This window comes from Rosa chinensis, chromosome 3, assembly GCF_002994745.2.
Source record: "Rosa chinensis cultivar Old Blush chromosome 3, RchiOBHm-V2, whole genome shotgun sequence".
Taxonomy (NCBI): domain Eukaryota; kingdom Viridiplantae; phylum Streptophyta; class Magnoliopsida; order Rosales; family Rosaceae; genus Rosa; species Rosa chinensis.
In genome coordinates this window covers 2920667-2941039 of record NC_037090.1, presented here as the reverse complement: position 1 = coordinate 2941039, position 20373 = coordinate 2920667, and the positions used below count along the sequence as shown (strand labels likewise).

The following is a 20373-nucleotide window of genomic DNA, read 5'->3' as shown; positions in this document are numbered from 1 at the left end:
TCTATTTAAGTTGTCATATTTCTTAACTCACCATTAGTGAAACATGATATTTAGATTGTGTTTCTATTAATGGAATACCTAATTTTTTTAATTTTTCTTTTATGTTTATCATTTTTCAAAGTCGAAAGTAAGAAAATTCAAAAAATAAAATATATTTGATATTTTAGTGTTATGCAAGTTCAAGTATATTGTAAAAGCTATGATCTATAAATCCTAAGCCCATAACACATGACATTCTAAAAAAATATTAACATTTGTTGCATGGATGCAGTTGAAACACTAAACATATAACAAAAGTGGGGTAATGACTATTCATCATAGAGGCAATGAATTTGACAGATTGTACTTTCAATTTTCGCTTGGGATAGAGTAATGTCACATCTTGGTATTTAGGTTATATATCATCATCATAGTCATATTTGAGTTTGGGAACCATAAAAATGAGATCTTCGACTTTTTATATACATTCACCTGAAATGACTACATAAAAATAATTGGAGGGTCATGATGATTGCATTGTTTAACCAGTCACACGAACATTCCCCCCTCTAAAAACATTCAAACCAATATTGTAAGATAAAGATTACATTGATCGAATTATTCTAAATTAAAAACCATTAGTGAACAATTGCTCTATCAAATCAACAACAGCAGATTTTGCTATGCTATGCTATTCAATCCCAAATCTTTACAAACTAAAACAAAACCTCCTCGAAATGAATCAATGCATTCATATAGCACATCTACTTGGAACGCAAGTCATCCAAAGCTGCCTTAACCTGATGTTGAACCAACTCCAACCTCTTCGAGTACGCCTCCAACTCCAGTATCTGCTGCTCCTTCCACTTCTCATCCACCACTTCTCCTCCACGGCCTCCATAGTTACTTAAACTCAACGGTATCGGATTCATCGCCAACCCGATTATCATTTCTCGCACGTCAGTGTTACCCTCATCATCCCCATTGTTATGCTTCTCATCGAACGACGCTTTGCTACTCCCCACATCATGTGAATCCACCACAACGTTCTTCTCCTGAACATTGTAAAGAGGGGATTCTGCCCAAATCCTATGTGAAATATCGAAAATGGCTCTGTCGTGTGGGTTTCTGAAGCGAAACTCTTGCCCATTATTGTTCCCCATTTTGTTTACTACGTTGCGGTGCTTCTTCTTCAACCTTGCAATCTTCTCGGCCAGCTTTCGCTTGCTGAATTGGTCCTTGAACTTGGGGTTAACCTCGTCGTAAAACGACGTGGTTTCGTTAGCCGTCCTCGGTCTGGTTCTGTAGTCAAGGAAATTCTTCAAGAGCTCTAGCTCGTCCTCCTTGCTCCAAATCCTCTTACGGCGTTTAAAACTCACAATTGTTGAGTCTTCCTTGTTGTCAATGCGACGTCTTTTTCTGCGCGGTTCGTTGATTGTGAAAGTATAGTCGGAGGAGTTGGAGGTCTCGTCTTCCTGGGGTTTGTAGGAAAAGTCATCTTCATTGGAGTCGTCATCGTGATTTTGTTCTCCTTGTTTGTTGGGATCACGACGATGATCATTGCCCTTCTTACTTGTCCCTTCATCTTCGGCGTCACTGAAATCTTCAGAGGAAGACGAAGACGACGAAGAAGTATACATGATCCATTTTAGCAATGGCCACGGCATTTTTCTGGTTAGTTGAAAAGACCCAGACCAAACCAGAGATTGATATTCTCCTTTTGAGTATGGCTTGGTCTGCGTCTGAGAAAATTGCATGCAGTTTGGGGAAAAGGAGGAGTGTTTGTATTGGTTGTGAGGGCAGGTGTTACTTGTTGAGGAAGAAACAAGGATAAGAATAGGTTAATGGTTATAAGAGATCAATGGATGTACCAATGCTCACTATCCGATAATGGCTGCTGTCCCCTACCTTTGTATGCTTATTTATTTTTTGGCTAATTAATTAGGATTAAAATTAAATTAATCTGCTACCACAATTTCATGGTTTTAGCTACCAAAATAAATTTAAATTCTTTAGCGAAAATATCATTGATGCTCACATAAGGGACAATATTAAGACTGTACATGTGAGGGTGATTAAGTTTCTATGAGTCTGCTATGACAGTTTCTAGTTTATTCCTTACACCACAATTACGTGATTGACAAGTGAGGGCTAATTGAGTGATTTTTTTCGTAGGAGGCAAAACTTTGTCAGTCTTGGATAGGCTTGCTTAATTGTAAGCTTCCCAATGATATTTAATTAGTTTGCTTTAGTTTGGATATGTTTTTCTAGATTTTCTTGCCGGAACTTCTATGTAAGTTTTGTCAGTTATGGTTAATTGGCTGTTGGTACAATCAACTTCTATTAAAAAAATGGACAATATTAAGGGATTATGAAGGACAACTAGATTTCAACCACATATATTAAATTTAAAGGTAAAAATTATAATAACTTAAAACCATGTATTTATTCTCAATTATCCGATTCAGTTGTCTTTTACAGTTTCTCAAAAATTGCTCCTTAGGTGAGTAATTTTGATGATAATAGTCTTGTCTATACTTATTCCGTCGTTTAAAGACTACTATGTTAATTCATTTTCTTTGCTATATGTAGCATATGTTGTATTGATTTTTATTTCCTCAATGCATGATAGTGATGTAGAATGATGTGATACATCTTCTAGTAATTAAAAACGTTTTGTTAACATTCAGACTTAGTATCAAGACAGTTAATAGATATTGAGTCGAAAAATTTTAAATTTCGGAGTTTGAGGACTAGCAAAGAATAATCTATTTATCAAGACATTATGCCAAGTTGAAATACTCAAATTTTAAGATTTGAGGACCAGCAAAAGAACATCTAACTTTTCGAAATTTCTACTCTATCAGTTTAGCATATAACATATTTCGTATTTTTCATTCATTCAATCAAGCGTAAATAACCATATATATTTTCACAATTTCAAAATTTCCCAATAATCACTCTAGCTATTGATTGTTAACCTTGGACAAGACTTTTAGTCCATATGAAGACGATTATAAAAGCAATACAAGGGGCCAACCCAAAGGCATCTCTAGACCAAACTAATATAAAACAAAGGACACTTGCCTAGGAGACGTGACCATGTAACCATTACCACATAGTCGTCGTAGATGCCAATCGGGTCCAATTTCCCGCTGACGTCATCCTCGTGGGCCCAAGAGCCGCCCGCTCCAGGTCCACCCTTTCGCCCCCAACGCTAAAACGACCGGACCAAACCAACCCCCGTGAAGGCGTGAACCCCCCAACCAACTCTCACCCTTGACTTGGCCACCCCCTCCCCTTCTCTCTCGGCCAGACCAAACCCAACCCTCCCTAACCATTTCCTCCTCTATTCTCTCTCTCTCTCTCACAGCCTCACCACCACCACCACCATGGCCCCCGACCAAGACGACGCCGTTCTCCCCGAGGGCGACCTCTCCTCCTCCTCCCAAGACGACGAGGAAGAAGACGTTGACGTTGACGAGGACGAGGACGACGACGTCGACGACGACGACGACGTCATCAACTCCGCCTCTCCTTCCTCCACCTCCAATTCCCTCCCCGTCGCCATAGCCACCGCTGCTCCCACCGTCACCGTCGCGCTCCCGGCTCCGCACGCCACCACCGCTCCGGCGACGACTACAACGACGGCCGTGCTTTCCGAGGGTTTGGATCCGAAGCGGCCGCGGACGATTCAGTACGACCCGGTCTTGCTGCCGCTGGCGGCGCCGGAGGAGAAGAAGCCGGCGGCGGCGCTGGACGACTCGAGGAGGCTGTTCCAGCGGCTGTGGACGGACGAGGACGAGATCGAGCTGCTGCAAGGGTTTCTGGACTACACGACGCAGAGAGGGAACAAAGGCGGGTCGCACCAAAACGACACCGCTTTGTTCTACGATCAGATCAAGTCGAAGCTCCAGCTGGAATTCAACAAGAACCAGCTGGTGGAGAAGCTCCGGCGCCTGAAGAAGAAGTACCGGAATGTTCTCAACAAAATCGCCAGCGGCAAAGAGGTCAGCTTCAAGAGCCCTCACGATCAGGCCACCTTCGAGATCTCCAGGAAGATATGGAGCAACATCGGCCGTATCGGAGTTGCTGGCGCCGACGACAACGACGACGAAGACCCTAACCCTAACCCCAACAATCCCAATTTCAACCATTTCGAGATCAAGACGGAAGAGGCCGCCGGATTTCAGAAGTCCACGCCGAAATCGCGGAAGCGGCAGCGGACGCCGGCGCAGCCGAAAACGCCGAGTTTCGTCGAGCCGGCGGCGGTGCCGGTGATCAAAGAGAATCATCACAATGTGAACAATGGCGGTGGCGTTGGTGGTGGTGGTGGTGGTGGGAGTAATTGTGGAAATTGTAATGTTCAGGGGATGATTGAGGAGACGGTGAAGAGTTGTTTGTCTCCTGTGTTGAGGGAGTTGATGAGCAGTTCAATGGGTGGAGGAGGGCCGTCTAGAGGGTTTGGAGGGCTGTCGTTGAATCCGATTCCGCTGAGCTTTGGCGGTCCTTCGATGAGTTTGAATTTTGGGGGTGGGGAAGCGGCGGATGAGCAGTGGAGGAAGCAGCAGATATTGGAGTTGGAGGTGTATTCGAAGCGATTGGAGTTGGTGCAGAATCAGATAAAAGTGGCATTGGATGAGTTGCGGTCCACAGGAGGAGGAGGCTGATATTCGGGGTGGCGGCTTCGATTGAGGAGAGGCAGGCAGGCAGGCATTGGAGTAGTAAGTTTGAATTTTTGTTCATATAAATTGCAGCACCGCAGCTGGAATTCGCAGTTTCGAGTTTTTATTTTATTGTCTTTGCTGATTTGATACAACAGTTGTTGAATAATGAGTTCTGATGATTGTTTTAGTCTTTGATAGTTTTGCTCATAGTCTTTAGACATGTGTAGATAATTGATGAAATAATTTATAGATGAGAAAGTTCCCTTTCTTTCCTATACTGATGTACATGGATTTTATTTTGACAGAAATTGATTGGGTGTTGGGTCTGATGTTTATAATGATGCGTTTGTTGGATATTCTAGTTGTACTAGGACAGTTCTCACACACCAATCTTGCAAAGAAAATGAATGATTGCATCATATTTGATCAGCTTGATGAACCATGTATTTATTTCTGCAGGATACACATTGAAATGATACACGATTATCATCTTTTGCAAGTACAATCATACAGGTTTATCCCAAGTTATGATGCTATTGAGTGAATGACCTTAGGGGTTGGTTCCGTACCTGTGACTATAGTCTAATGTATATTGTTTGATTTTTTAAGTTTGTTTATTTTTTCCTTTTGGTATTCAAGATCTTCAAAACTTGTATGTGCTTGTTCAAGGCAGTGCGTGTTACACTAGAGACAAACACCAGTTTGTCGAAGAGTAGCTTTCCCCTAACTTCAATATCGGTTAGTCTTGCAATTGGTTAGTATTTTCTTATAGACTTGCTACCTATTTTGCTTTCAACAATGATTTCACCTTGCAGAGTTGATTTTCTCGATGTTTTCATAGAAAAGATTGTATAGACCCAGCTCCCGTATAGAGGTGGCACGTGAACTGGCTTCGTATAGCTTCATCTAGTGATATACGGATCATTGGGTGAATCGTCGATCATTAGGCTTGATGTATTAATATAAATTTGATAGTCATAGGATTCCACCTGAAGTTGAGTTGTAACCCATCATCCTTGCTATTCTATGACCTTACAGCGTTGGTTACATTCCATTCTAGTAGTCTGTTTCTTTGAGAAAGAACATCAGGGTACATTCTTGTTGTATACGATGGACTTCTTGTCCGGGAATGTTACATTCTTGTGGTTGTCGGCTCAGTCGACAATAACACATGAGATTTAAAGTCTTTCAAATCACAGATTCCTCTTCCAAATGTTTTTGGATCTGTTAGAGATGGTGTCTGTTGATAGAGTTACGAGCTCAAGTTTTCAACTTGTAAAGTGAGGTTCTTTGACGTATACGGGCTTTGGAGACTTGGAGATACAGTTCTATGTTCGTCTAAAGCAATTCAAAGCAATTTTAATTTTTGCGTTCGGATCATTTTCTGCTACGTTGGTGAAACCCAAACACCTAAAGCCAGCTTTTTGATTGATATTACTTTATTTGATCAAGTCCCTGGAAAATATCAGTTTTACCGTGACGGTGTATAATACAGAATATATCTTAACAGGCTTATGTGAGGCAAGCATTTGTAACTTCTAATGGGAGAATGAGGTCAGTTCTCAACAACAAAAAGCTAACAATGTAATGAAAATCCATTATTGATGCAACTGTACTGAATCACCAAATTTTTTTTTTAACTGAATCTGTACGGGCAATGTCTTGTAATCAGAGAATTGAGTTTTAGACCAATTATTGTGAAATTTTCACAATCAAAGGTTATAATGAAAGATCAATACATGGAAAACTTGGCCTTTGTTTTCTCAAATACTTGTTCAGCAAGGAGTGCACCGTTGCCATCAGCTTTCTTAATCTCCATGTGAGCCTTCTGATAAACTGCAGTGCCTCTCAAAGCATCAGCAATGAAATCATCGAACCCAATTGCAATAGCTGCTTCAGCTTTGGCTCCATAAACCAACCTCTGAAACCAGGGAAACAACAAATTGTTGAAAGTTCATAGGGATTACAATCCAGTCAGTCATCATTATGAGGAAATCAAAAGGTTTGGTAACTGACCTTAAGTCTTGAAAGATGAATAGCACCGAAACACATTGGACATGGCTCACAAGATGCATATATTTCACAGTCTGACAGCTCTATCTGATTCAGCTTCTTACAGGCCTATGGAAAAGAAAACCCCAGGTATCAAATCCAAACACATTCATTTTGGCCCTCTATTTGACGAAATGGTAATATCAAATACACAACAAGATACTACTACTGCCCAAGCTGTGCAAAAAGCTGCTAAACCTATAAGTAGCAAAAGGCGTTTGATGAAATTTTTAAAAAGCAGCTTATTTCAAAAGTTGCACCATTAAGTTGCTGCTTATAGTAGTTGGTAAACAATAGCTTTCAGAAATTAATCACAGCCACAACTTGTGGAAACTTGAAATAATAGATGTACTTGCAATAAACATGATTGGTAAGATCTAATGCATATTCTACATAGGTAACACTGCATCACAATGTGGACCATACATTCTTAGTTCTGTGGTTTCCATAACATTACTCCTCTCAGTACCAACTGATAAAGGAAAGCTACTTGGACGCCATAAGATTAAGGAAATAAAGGTCACTATTTGTGAGAAGCGAAAACAAAACCAATAAGATGGTACGCAGAAGAAAATTTCAAGCCACATTAGATGCCTCTTTACACTCTGTACATGATTGATCTACACAACCTAGCAAGGATATATCAGTTGGCCTTATTAGCCTATTAACATCATTTTCAGTGATTAAAGAGACCTCATGAAGCAATGCAGTAATATCTTAGCCTAACCTCTCTTACGGCAGTAACCTCTGCATGTGCAGTTGGATCAGTGTGTGTCAGAACCATGTTGTGACAGCTGACAACTACTTCATCATTGCAAACAATAACAGCACCAAATGGCCCTCCATCTCCGCAGTCAACTCCCTTATAAGCTTCTTGAACTGCTAGTGTTAAGAACTTGTGATCTCTATCCTGTACAACTGATTGGACATCAAAACAAATCAAAACCATGATAAGTATGACAACCAGATCTGTGATTTTAGATTTCACAAAGCCTGTTCTCAGCCAAAGCAATTTAGTAAATGTGATTACTTCTTTACAAAGGTGTTTAAACTTAAATATCAGTCAAAGTTCGACAAATATGACACAACATCATCATTCCTCATCTATGCTAACTACAAACTTAATTCTTCAACAAGGTAATCAGTTTACAGCATGATCATAAATGAAAATTGACTGTCTAAACTATGAAAGTGGGTGGAAGACTGTTCATATTCCTCATCTAAATTAACTACATTGCTTCTCATGTGCGTGAAGAAAGGAAAATAGGAATGAGGTAAGAAACTAGTTTAGTGTTACCTTCTTGATGCGCAGCAAAAGCAGAAGCCACAGAAATGGTTCCATCTTTTGTTTCCACCACTACAAGAGAGGGAGGGATATAATAAGAAGAGAGTACAGCATCCAAAATGTATGGATTTCAAGTGATTCATGGTAAATTTCAAATTTAACATATTACATAGTGTCTAGTTATTTATCCACTTCAAAATAGGAGCGAATGCAACCACGCAAATGAAAGCATAAGAACATTTTTGGAAACCGAACCGAGGTTCACAGGTTTTCCTAGGAAAAGAATACACTGATTCTCCATTGTGGTCCACATTTAAGTAAAAGGTACAAAACCACCATAATTATGGTAAAAACCTTAAAGCCATTACTGGAGAGAAAAACATCCAATTTATGCAAAAGAGAAATCCTTTATCCCCGATCTGGAATATGAAGTTTGACATCTAGGAATTCAATGCTTATGAATTTCCAATGATTCATGTACCCAGTAATTTCAGATTTATATTACATTGTATCTAGTCACTTCAAGTACAACTGTCTGATCTTCCATAAAATCCATAATTCACTCTGATCTGCATCCTTATGATGCAGAACTTCACCCTGATCAGTTTAATCTTCTTCTTTTCTTGAAATAACAAAAAAAAAAAAAACAAACAAACAAAATTCTTAAAAAGCTTTTCATTGTCTAACTAAAACCTACTTCCTTTTTCTGCTTCTTGAGCAAAAACCAAGTCTTGGTTCCAATTCCAAAACCACTATAAAGACATTAAAAGATTCCAACTTTACGAGAAAAGACTAATCCAACCAAATTGGAGATCAGAAACCGACCCAACATCAGTTTCGACCCAGAAATCCAAACCAAGCCCACAAGCAAACAAGCAATTGGGTTCATGCAAATCCATCACATAATCACAGACATCAATGAAAAGCAACACGATCCGATCATATATACCCAACAAACAGAATAAACAGACAATGGTCTAGAAACTCACCGTTGGCCTCAATGGCGTTACCGTTAGCATCAGCCATGGTTCTGAGATTCTGTGAATCCAGTTCTGAGATGAATGAAAGCAAAGCACAAACACAAAGACTCAACTTGAGAGATTGTGATTGGGTGGAGAAAGAAAATATGTGAGGGATAAATAAATAGAGGGAAGCGTGAGAAGGAAAACGAGATGCGCTGGTCCACGAAATTATTTACTTTTAATGATTTTCTAGAAATTTAAAGTTTGGTTATTTTGTTGTTTTGTTTTGACTAATGATGTAGAGGGAGAAGACGATGACTCTCTCACCAAAAAGAGGATTTGAGAGGGAAAGACACGACACGTCAAGGTGTAAAGTACCGTCACGATAAAGTATGGGAATGGGATCTTTGTTTGGTTGGGAATGAGAGGCAAAGATTCTTGTTTAGCTATAATTATATTTTAGCTCTATATAATTTTTTTTTCTTTTTCAATCTTATCCAGCTATTGGATGCAATGAACTTGAATTCGAGAAGAACTCTGTGTTATATATGCGAATACATTTATATAATATCGGTTAAATTTCAGATCTGAATAAAAACGAGTTATTTTAAAAATTTTATTGAGAAATCAAGTCTCTAATCACCGATTTGATATTTCATGAAGTGTCATAACTCATTCAAGTATGCCTAACAATTCCTAAATTCTTCTACCCACTTTAGTTTCGTTTAATCTTCGTTGCAAGATCGTTGAACGCATCCTCGAACACATCCAAGACATTTATCCATGAAAACTCAAAGCCTTGTGTAAAAATGTTAATAAAATTGAGATTCCTATTTAGTTTGGGTAAGTTATGGAGGTCCTATCTAGTTTAGGTAAGTTGTGCAAGTTCCTATTTAGTTTAGGACTTTAGGTTTAGGAATCCCCGGATTTATAGGAAATGTAGCACTGGTGACTCTTCTATATAAGTAACACAGAAAGGAAACTCAATTTGCTTTATTAACATACGACTCAGGGATAATATCAGAAACAATACTCTTATACTCATCATGGGACTAAAGAAGATCGAAATTAAGAAAATAACCGACAAGAATTCCCTCAAGGTCACCTACTCTAAGCGGCGAAAAGGTCTGTTTCGCAAGGCCGATGAGTTTTGCTCCAAGACTGGTGCTCAGATCGCCATTATCACCTTTTCTCCGGGTATGAAGCCAATGACATTCGGGAACCCTTCAGTAGAGTCCGTCATAAATCGATATGAGCTCTGCGAACAAAGTTCGAATGACAAAGAAATTCTTGATGAAGATCGTGATCTCCATGAGGTTGCTATGAGTGATGAGGAAAAGGAAATAATTGAAGGTATGGAACTGAATGAGCTCAAGCAACATGTGAGCAGCGTAGAAGAGCAAAGGAACAAGTTGGCTTGGCAAATCAAAGACAGGAAGAGGAGAGAATCGAGCACCATCGACTTGTTCGGAATGAATGCTTCTGTGGATTTGAATCTCTTTGGTATGAAGGTGGGAGAAATGATGGAGATAGAAGAGACGAAGAGGAGAGAATCATGCACAAAGGACTTTTTGAGTAACTTCAATTAGAATTTTACATAAAGTTTTGGGGAGGTTGAGTTTAAATCTAGAACCTCATTAATTCAACATTGTAAACAAAATATACCACGTATAGTTTTGATCTCCTATATCTCAATGTTTAACTTGACGAGAATGTGAAGTCATTCTAGCCCTTTCATTGTACAACGTATTTTCATTTTTTGATCTTTGAATATGAATTCTCATGATCTCCAGTCTTTGGTTCATTGATAATGTATCTATAAAAATAAAATGAGATTGAATAAAGAAAAAACAATAATTTCTTTAAGAAGTGTACATGTGCTATAGCAAGACATTGAGACAAAAAAGAAGTCAAACTCCATTCATTGATTCCGAGTTCTTTGAATTTGAGAAAACTGTGTGTTATATAGCATGTGTTTTTTTTTTTTTTGAGAGAGAAAGGGATAATTTCATTAATATATCCATGGCCAGAAAACACGTACATCATATGTTGTCTCATACTAAAAATACTAGATGATCTAAACTACCAAACACATGACAGTTAACCCTCATTGTTGACAAATAAACACAACTTTTGACCTAGCCAATGAAGGCAAATCCAACACTACCTAAATCCTTGCTAAAGTAACTCTAATCGCCTAAGACCTCAATTGGGGTGTATCATTAGAGCAACTAAACTTAAATAGCAACAGACTTGAAGCTTCAACTGTTAGGTACCGAAGAAAGGAAGCTTAGAGCTTACCTTTGCCCTGCTTTACAGGGCTAAGCTCTTGACCAGCTTCAATAGTAGGGTAAGTAAGACGCAAAGGAGTCCTACTCACCATCTTCCTGATCCAAAATTTCCATCCCAGAAGACAGGATTGGCCACGAAGCCTACCCCGTCGTGGTCGAGGTCAGAAGCTGCGCAAACCTACCAACGTAACCAAGGCTGCCAAGCAACGCGCAATCCACCATCCCAAACCTACCAATATAGCAATATATTGTGTCTATATAAAATGAGTCAAACTTTAGATCTAAGTGGAAACATATTCTCCTATAAATCTTATTGAAAAATCAAGTCCTAAAACTCATTCAAGACACTGAGAATGTATCAAGTAGATATTTCAGGCCTATAGTAATAATATTTTTAGGCATAATAATTCCTAAATTTAGGTAGAAGAATTTCTACTTTAATTTCTTTCGATCTTCATTGCAAGATCCTTAAACGCTTTAAATGTATTTTACCACATCCGCGGAAAATCTAGAGCTAAGCTGGTTTTTTCGTTCTTTGATAATTTTAGGTTCCTGTTTAGTTTAGGTAAGTATGGATCTTTCTTTCTTTTTTGGTAACTGGTAATTTTTATTTATTTTTGAATGATCTGGTAATTTAGTTTAGGTAAGTTAGGATTCCTCGCATTCATAGGAGATATAGCACTGATTACTCTTCTGGTAACACATTCTGAATGGAAACTCTAATTTGCATTCTCAACATACTACTCTGTTATAGAATCATGAGAAACAATATTCAATCATGGGATTAAAGAAGATTGAAATCAAGAAAATAACAGATAAAGAATCCCTTAAGGTCACCTACTCTAAGAGGCGCAAAGGTCTGTTTCGCAAAGCCGATGACTTTTGCTCCAAAACCGGTGCTCAAATCGCCATTATCACATTTTCACCGGGTATGAAGCAGTTGACGTTTGGTCAACCTTCTGTAGAGTCCATCATAGATCGATATGAGCTCTGCGAACAAAGTTCAAATGTTGACGACAAAGAAATTCTTGATAAAGATGGTCATCATGGGGATGGTGAAGATTTAGATTTAGGAGCAAGACGAGAGAATAGAAGAGGTTGGTATGAACGATGAGGAAAAGGAATTACTTGAAGTTGAAGGTGTGGGACTGGATGAGCTCAAGCAATATGCGACTAGGGTAGAAGAGCAAAGGAACAAGTTGGCTTGGCAAATCGAAGAAAGGAGGAGGAGAGAATCGAGCACCATCGACTTGTTAGGAGTGAATTGCTGGAGTACTTCTGAAGATTTGAAGCTTTTTGGTATAAAGGTGGGAGAAAAGATGGAGCTAGAAGAGATCAAGAGGAGGGAATCATGCACAAAGGACTTTTTGAGTATTGTCGGTATCAAGTAAAGTTAGAATTTTCCACAGGGTTTTGGGCATGTTAGAACTTCATATTGAAGAAAAAAATACACAAAAGATATATACATTGGGGGGTTTTGATAGGTGTTCTATATCATTGAGTTCAATAAATCATTTTAAATACTAGTTATCATTTTTTATATTTGATTAAGAAATCTCATGATCTGCAGTCTTTAGTTGACTGATTCTGCAACTATATACTCGCTGTAACTTTAAAAGAATCGGATCAAATTTTATGCCCCATACCCCAAAATTTAGTGCGAGCTCCCACTTTTTATTTCTTAAAAAAAAAATGTCTCTGGCACTTTTTTTTTGAAAAAAAATGTCTCTGGCACTTTAAGGAATCACAAATTGTTCCCATTCAGTCATTACTTTTTTTCTTAGCACGCGTAAGCACCAAATCTTGAATAACAGAACAAAATAAAAAAAATACATTTCATTAAGAGGTAAGTACTATGGCAAGACATTTCAACAGATTCTGTGCAAGAATATTTTAGTTAAAGTTTCCTTCAAAAATGACGTTTCTTAAGTCTATTAAGGACATTCACTGATTCAGAAGGCGCCCCAGCCTCGAAATTTCTTACTTTTAGAAATCCTCCATGTCGTTTTAGAAGATCATTTGACCTATAGTGTTCCCAAACGGACTACACTTTTAAATTCTCATGCTGAACAACTCTTAAATCGTTGGAAGAAAATAGTATATTGCCTTTTTGCAATTTTCTGCAAATTAGTAAGTTGCACATTTCAATGTTTTCGAGTGCTCAACATTATCTAAGGACATGAGCTAAATGAAAGAAAAAGAAAGAAAAGAAAAACAGAGACTTTTTTCACATGTATGGAACCAAATCATGCTAGATCTTGGTGGAAGAAGACCCTAGAGACTGCACACTATTGTTAAGGACAATATTTGTATGAAGAATTGAGTTCGAAGCCAGCCCTCAGTTTTCATCATGTTTGAGACAGGTTCAAGAATTTGGGAAGATTTGGCTTCATAATATCCTAATTAATAGAGATACTTTTTTCACAACTTCAAGTGCTTCATTATGCATTGCAGACTATGGTTAATGTTTAATTTAGACCGAAAAGCAAGTTCTAAAACTAGTTACTCTCCTGTTTACTTGAGGTAATTATGTTATTTTGCTTGCTAAACACTTTCCTGTTTTTGTTTGGATAAGTTGGGACTTAGGAGTCCATGCATTGATAGGAAATATATAGATAAAGATGACTCTTCTATATAAGTGAAACAGGAATTTGCATTCTAAGCCAATCTGTGGTGGCAGTAAACATCTGCAGTCATGGGAATCAAGAAGAACGAAATGAAGAAAATAAGCAACAAGAACGCCCTCAAGGCCACCTTCTTGAAGAGGCGACAAGGTCTGTTTCACAAAGCCGATGAGCTTTGCACCAAAACTGGTGCCCAGATCGCCGTTATCGCCTTCTCACCGGGTGATAAACCGTTCACATTCGGTCACCCTTCAGCAGATTCCGTCATAGACCAATATTATTATCCAGGCAAACAAGTACTCGAGGAGAATAGTAGTCTTGGCAGTGTCGTCATTGATGAGCAAGATGAAAAGGTCAAGTTCTGGTTGGATAAACCCATTGAAGGAATGGGACTAGATGAACTCAAGGAGTTTGAGCGGTGGGTTGAAGATGAATTAGACGAGACGAAGATGAGAAGATCATGCACCAAAGACCTTTTGGGTTTGAACTGGATAGAGGACCCGAAGCTAGATGAGATGAAGATAAGAGAATCACGCACAAAGGACTTTCTGGCTAATTGGGTATGAACTTGCACTCAAATTTTTTTTTTTGGGAGCATTTCTAATTCAAACGTAAAGTTGAGCTTCACATGTAGTTTGATTCTAGGTTGAATTAGAAATCAGAGATCTTTTTAAGTCTTGTCTTAGAGGAATGAGGATTTGGTACTATAGTACTACACTAACACTAGTATTTTATTCGAAAGAACACTAACATAACACTAGTATTTGTAGAGGAGAAATATCATTAGACTGGGAATGAGGATTTGGTACTATAGTACTACACTAACACTAGTATTTTATTCGAAAGAACACTAACATAACACTAGTATTTGTAGAGGAGAAATATCATTAGACTGATAACTGCTTGTAATTATATATTTATAAAAAAATACTTGCAACTATTATTAGTAGAGTAGTTTTTTTTTTTTCACTTTTTTAAAACGAGGATCAAAAGATTTCACTCCTACTCCATGGTGACTCGAATCTATGACTTCGTCATTAGGTAGTGGATGCTCTAACCACTGAAATAATACCACTGAAATACTTGCAACTATTATTAGGAGAGTAGTTATTTAAATTTATATTTGTATTTGGTTATTTTTAAACTCTATAATTTATTTGTCGTATTATAATTTTGAGTTACGATACACAAATTACACTAACAATAAATCTATTGATCTAATCTAATTCAGCCAATACTCGGTAAATCTCAACGCAACAGGTGACCGTTGAACGAAAACACTAGTTGCCATTAGAGGTGATGACCAAAAAAAAAAAAAGGTATGCGCGTGAATGAACGGTCATTGTTCCTTGTTAAATTAGGGAGAACCAAGTTGAGAAAAGGTACAAAACAAAAAGGTTTTCCCTATGAAAGTTGGATTGCCAAAATCCCCAAAATACCCATCTTCCGAAGCAGATAACGGTCACAAATCAGGGGCGACCCGTAATTTCGACGCACCGTCATTTATGCCACATTAAAAAGAAACCAAATCCGAATCCCTCAAGGAGTAGGAATGTGCCTGGCAGCGCGTAATCGACACGCAACTCTTCTTCTAGAGAAAAAACCGTCCATATCTCTCCATATAAATAGAAAGCTCACAATGAGAAATCTCCTCCATCCCATAATCGATTCTCGTCGATTACTAAAATCTTTCTAGGGTTTCCCTCTCTCTCTCTCTCTCTCTATTTATTTTCAAATTCTCTCTCTCTATTTATTTTCAAATTCAAAATCGATTTCTCGATCTGAATACTCACTAAACCTAACCGAGTTGGCTTGCTACCTCACCACCACCATCAAAAAAGAAATCGATTCTCGTCGATTAGGGGCCGTTTCTTTTAATATCGATATGGAGCAGATCCGGATTGACACCGATGATTATCACCAGGAGGAGGAGGAGGAGGTTCCTATGATCTTGGAGGATCAAGATTCCGGGTCGGGTCGCTCCGAATCGAATCCTTCCGGTTCCGATTCCGATTCCGACTCCGGTGAGCAGAACGATGAAGATTCGGAGTCCGATTGCGAGAGCGAAACCGTTGAATCGAATTCTACTTATCAATTTGGGGCTTTCACCGGAAATGGGATGATGTTCAGAGTGAATGATGTGAGCGAGGAGTACGAGGATATTGTCACGAGCTTTGCTGTGGGTATGGGACCGGCGGCAGGAGTTGCGAAGGTTGTGGCGGCGCACAAGAAATCGATTTCTGGGCTGACCGACCGGGCCAGGTTCGAAACGTTTCGGGTTTTTTCGGAGGCGGTGGGGAAGAAATGCGACGGAAACGCGAACATTAAGTATGCTTGGTACAGCGGATCGAGGGATGAGATTGTGGAGATAGTGGATCGTGGATTTAGTAGTCGTAATGCGGATGAGTGTGGCCGGATCCAGTTGATTCCGGTTAAGTTTGCTTTGGATGCGGCGTTGGGCTTGGAGGAGGTTGGTGATGATGGGCTGAGGCATATGCTGCTGTGCCGGGTTATATTGGGGAAGATGGAAGTGGTGCCTAGTGGTTCTCAACAAGGTGTTCCTGGCTCGAATGAGTTTGATTCCGGTGTGGATAGTGCTGTGAATCCGAGGAAGTATTTTGTGTGGAGTGCATTCATGAACTCGCATATTCTTCCTGCTTATGTTGTGAGCTTCAAGGGTCCTGCTAACTTGAAGGCTTATGTGAAGACTACTGCTACTACTTCTCAGGCGGCGAGTGTTGCTAGTGCTATTACTCAGGGGAGTGCTCGATACAAAGGGCCTGGACGTGTTACTGCTGCTGCTCTGGTGGCTGGGCTGACGAGGTTCTTGACTCCCCAAGAAATGAAGATTATTGTCAGATTGCTGGACGAATTCAAGGCAAAGAAGATTACAGGAGAGGAGCTGAAGCGAAAAGCGAGACTCGTAGCCGGTGACAAGTTGATTTCAGCCTTGAAATTGATGTCATCGACTGTTAATGGGAGCGGTACTGTTGGTGGTGGAATGCAGCTGGAGAATGGATCAGTACGAGATATCTATCTCCCTGGTCTGATGACCGTGCTTGCAGGGTTGCTGCCTGCTCCGAAGTCGGCCATGCTTAGTAAAAGCCTCGGCGATTTCAGGGCTAAGAAGATAACTCGACGTCAGCTGGCTCGATGTGTGAGAATCATTGTTGGCAATGACAGTGTGTTGGTTTCAGCAATCAAATCTTACAGAATCAGGAAGCAGCAGCAGCAGCAGCAGCAGCAGCAAGACAAGTCACCTGTGTGAAGATGATGGTTACATGCCTAGTCCTGGATGCACGCATAATCTGATCGAAGTGAAGGAACAAGGAATGAAGCCAAGTGAAGGAACAAGGAATGAAGCTACTTGATCAGTATTACTTTTAATTTATAATAAGTTATAATTTATATCAAAAATATGTATTTAGATCTGATCCTGTAATAAGTAAGGATCAGTAGTACTTTTAATTTATAATAAGTTATAATTTATATAAAAAATATGTAATTTATATCTTAACAGTGTAAATACTGTATGAGTTTTTTTTTTGAAATACTGTTCGAGTATTACTAGATGTAAAGTCTTTGGTTCGTGTAAACCAATTGCAGCAATTGCATTAATAATATAACTCGTAATTTATTTCAAAAAGATGTAACGATCATTCATACATTCACAAAAATGTTGTTACTTAAGTATCCAATTTGGCAATGGAATTAAGTAAAGATCTCAAGGAAAACCATGCTACCATAGCCAAATGTCAAAACATTCAGAAGCATCTTCAAAGCAATGGGATACAACCAGAACTAAATGATGAAAGTCGACATATAATCTGCAAATTTTCGCTAAATATCTGAACTTAGTCCACATCAGGGGTACTAAAAATCCGAAACAAAACAAAACTAAGCAAAAGTTGCCTCTAAAATCCAAACTGATGATAATATTTCATTTCAATGCAAAAACATGGCTACTAGAAGCACCAATGGCTACATAATCAGCAACAACATCACTATTCTCACTTCTTCTTGGCAGCATCTCCAGCCTTGGTCTGCAAAAGAATTATAATGTTAGCTAATGATGCAAAAGCAACTATAAACGTAAGCTAATGATGCAAAGGCAATTGACTTGCCTTCTTTACTCCTCGAATCTTCTTTGCCCTGTTCTTCCTCTCCTTCAACTGCTTCCTTGACTTCTCTACCTTGGTATCAAGTCCATTCTGCAAAACCAACAATATGTCATTCGTATGAACAAAGGTATGTAGAGGCCCAGAGACAACCAGCAAGAAAAGAGAAACAAATGAAAGAGTTGGCAGGTTTATCATCAAATCATGCCAACTTCTAGCACACAGAAATGCCAGAAAGAAACTAAAAGGACAACTAACTAATAGAAACAAAGAACCACAATGCAATCTGAATTTAAAACGAAAAGCCAAACAAAGCAATTGAAAAATCATGCAGTGATCTAAGGTAAGTCTTCACATAGGACTACTCGGAAATTGATGAATAAACAGAAAAAGATTTGAAAAACACTTGCCCAGTAAGACTAGTTCCAAATATTTAATAATAACCTATCAAGACATCCGGTGTGCTCGCAAACTTAGATATATTAAATCCCAGAGGACTTACCCTGATCAACCTGTACTTGGGCTCGAACTTCTTTGCATTCTCAACAGAATCATAAATCAACCCAAACCCAGTCGATTTACCACCACCAAAGTGAGTTCTGAACTTGAAAACAAAGATTGCATTTGTGTCCTTAACCTCATACATTCTAGCTAGCTTCTCCTTCAGCTCCGTCTACACAAACAGCAAACCAAACTCATTTAATTAGTAAACAAGCATACAAAGCAAATCAAATTCACCACAAATATAGCATTATCAAGACTTTATACAAGTGCTTGAAACTAAAACCGTACCTTGGAAACATTTGGCCTTCCTGGATGGAGAACATCAATGACCTATATCAAACAAAAATAACAAAAGAATTACAATCAGACTCTAAACTAATATTAATCTCCTAAAATAAACTGCTACCATGAAAGCACTAAATAATTTCAACATTCAACCTTCTCAGATCACATATAAACCTGGAGATCTGACTACAAAATAAGACTAACCAAATTATATTACGGTAAACAAGAAATACATAACCAGAACAATGCTGTTTGATTTCAGAGTATAAATGCACAAACACTAACTCATATTTGGAATTAAAAATCTGAAGTTGAACGGAGGACTATAAATAACACTAGCCAAATCAGATCAACGATGTTTGAATGGAAGAGGATATACATATATACATATATCACACTAAGCAAAGATTCAGCTGAAAAAAAAAAAAGCAATTCATATTCGGAACAAGACGTGTAAATTGGAGACTGAAAAAACTGAAGTTGAAGATGGAAGACGAAAAGAGTTTTTTACTCACGAATTGCTTGCGAGAGAGAAGGCGGTTGGTCATGAACTTCCTGGTGCGGATGGTGACTGCCTTGTTATCCGCCATGGTTGGTTTTGAATGAGCTTGGGTTCGCCTGAGACTGGGAAACACCTAACCAGAGGGCAAAGAGGCGCAGAATGCAACGGCAGCTGAAGTAGAGAGGGAGGGTAGGGAAACAAAAGCTCGCCTTATATTTGATTAGGGTTTTGGGAAGGACAGCGGGTTTTGGGTCTATTTGGGTTTGGGCCGGGTAGGGTTTAAATCTTTGTGGCCCACCTAATCAGCTTTTTTTTTTTTTTTTTTTTTTGCTTTTTCCTTTCGGGTTTTTATTTAGTTCTACACCCAATAAAAGATCTTATGAAATAGAATGTGAGAATGAATCATATTCCGGATCTAAATATGAGCTCAATTGTCGAATAAGTCAACTTGGTACACTGTATTCATACTCAATCAAATCACTACTTTAACTAATTTGAACTTGATTTAAGTCCCCCATTACTGATCCTAAGAGGATAGCTTGATTCCACTATTGTGTGACATTGGATGATGATGGTGGAAATCTCGTGCCTTAGGAACAAAATCGCGACGTTTAAGGGGCAGAGAAGTCGATATTCATCATCCGAATGAACTGCAGGGAGACTAAGTAGGGGGATGCTACAAAAATGAGAGAGGAATTTGCTTAATACGCGTTGTAAAGTGGACGTTTTTAAATTTTCGCGGTGATTGGTATATGAGGCTTCCGTGCGTGCTGAAATTTGATGTAATCTAACGAAACTAGCATACCAGTTGGCCAACAGAAACAGAAGATTGAAGATAGAAAACCAAAAATGGAAGCTTATTTTGAGTCTCTAATCATGCAATTATGAAAACCAGATAACATTAGGTATCCGAATTGGTGGCACTTTGGCTTGGTACTGGAATCAAGAACTAAATCTTGCCGTAAAAAACCTGGATGGTTTTGAAAATACCATAACAAGCAGGTTATTTTCTGCTTCTAGTGTGATCTGTACAGTATTCCAGCAACTAGATGAGAAGTTAAAAAGCTTTCCTGTTCTACGGGGCATATGACAATTTCTAAATCC

At 38.7% G+C, this 20373-nt stretch overlaps 8 protein-coding genes across 10 annotated transcripts; 5 read left to right on the top strand and 3 right to left on the bottom strand.

The window, feature by feature from the left end:
- Nucleotides 1-743: 743 nt before the first annotated feature.
- Nucleotides 744-1646, bottom strand: LOC112192578 (probable transcription factor At5g28040). The gene has a single exon (XM_024332373.1). It carries the CDS (start codon nt 1644-1646, stop codon nt 744-746), a length of 903 nt encoding a protein of 300 aa, XP_024188141.1.
- Nucleotides 1647-3222: 1576 nt separating this feature from the next.
- LOC112191683 (probable transcription factor At3g04930) lies at nt 3223-5859 on the top strand. 2 transcript variants are annotated; one of them, XM_040516230.1, is made up of 3 exons: nt 3223-4703; nt 5106-5384; nt 5462-5859. In XM_040516230.1, exon 1 carries the CDS (start codon nt 3372-3374, stop codon nt 4647-4649), a length of 1278 nt encoding a protein of 425 aa, XP_040372164.1. In that variant the 5' UTR covers nt 3223-3371; the 3' UTR covers nt 4650-4703; nt 5106-5384; nt 5462-5859. The 2 variants fall into 2 exon arrangements, with proteins under 2 accessions (XP_040372164.1, XP_024186843.1); XM_024331075.2 differs by lacking the exon at nt 5462-5859 and having other exon boundaries at nt 5106-5457.
- Nucleotides 5860-6223: 364 nt separating this feature from the next.
- LOC112191684 (guanosine deaminase) lies at nt 6224-9143 on the bottom strand. 2 transcript variants are annotated; one of them, XM_024331076.2, is made up of 5 exons: nt 8973-9141; nt 7996-8055; nt 7426-7616; nt 6663-6767; nt 6224-6567 (listed from the first exon to the last, which is right to left on the bottom strand). In XM_024331076.2, exons 1-5 carry the CDS (start codon nt 9007-9009, stop codon nt 6379-6381), a joined length of 582 nt encoding a protein of 193 aa, XP_024186844.1. In that variant the 5' UTR covers nt 9010-9141; the 3' UTR covers nt 6224-6378. The 2 variants fall into 2 exon arrangements, with proteins under 2 accessions (XP_024186844.1, XP_024186845.1); XM_024331077.2 differs by lacking the exon at nt 7996-8055 and having other exon boundaries at nt 8973-9143.
- An 848-nt stretch (nt 9144-9991) lies between these two features.
- LOC112191685 (agamous-like MADS-box protein AGL23) lies at nt 9992-10534 on the top strand. Its single transcript, XM_024331078.2, has one exon. The coding sequence runs from the start codon at nt 9992-9994 to the stop codon at nt 10532-10534; it is 543 nt and encodes a 180-aa protein (XP_024186846.1).
- A 1480-nt stretch (nt 10535-12014) lies between these two features.
- LOC112192577 (agamous-like MADS-box protein AGL62) lies at nt 12015-12627 on the top strand. Its single transcript, XM_024332372.1, has 2 exons — nt 12015-12333; nt 12377-12627. The coding sequence occupies exons 1-2, from the start codon at nt 12015-12017 to the stop codon at nt 12625-12627; spliced, it is 570 nt and encodes a 189-aa protein (XP_024188140.1).
- Nucleotides 12628-13931: 1304 nt separating this feature from the next.
- LOC112191797 (agamous-like MADS-box protein AGL61) lies at nt 13932-14426 on the top strand. The gene has a single exon (XM_024331208.2). It carries the CDS (start codon nt 13932-13934, stop codon nt 14424-14426), a length of 495 nt encoding a protein of 164 aa, XP_024186976.1.
- A 1068-nt stretch (nt 14427-15494) lies between these two features.
- On the top strand, nt 15495-17377 carry LOC112192299 (probable inactive poly [ADP-ribose] polymerase SRO2). Its single transcript, XM_024331957.2, has one exon. It carries the CDS (start codon nt 15746-15748, stop codon nt 17126-17128), a length of 1383 nt encoding a protein of 460 aa, XP_024187725.1. The 5' UTR covers nt 15495-15745; the 3' UTR covers nt 17129-17377.
- Nucleotides 17378-17551: 174 nt separating this feature from the next.
- On the bottom strand, nt 17552-19462 carry LOC112192302 (40S ribosomal protein S24-1). The gene is made up of 5 exons (XM_024331958.2): nt 19283-19462; nt 18771-18812; nt 18481-18651; nt 17985-18071; nt 17552-17903 (listed from the first exon to the last, which is right to left on the bottom strand). Exons 1-5 carry the CDS (start codon nt 19355-19357, stop codon nt 17871-17873), a joined length of 408 nt encoding a protein of 135 aa, XP_024187726.1. The 5' UTR covers nt 19358-19462; the 3' UTR covers nt 17552-17870.
- Between the last annotated feature and the right edge of the window lie 911 nt (nt 19463-20373).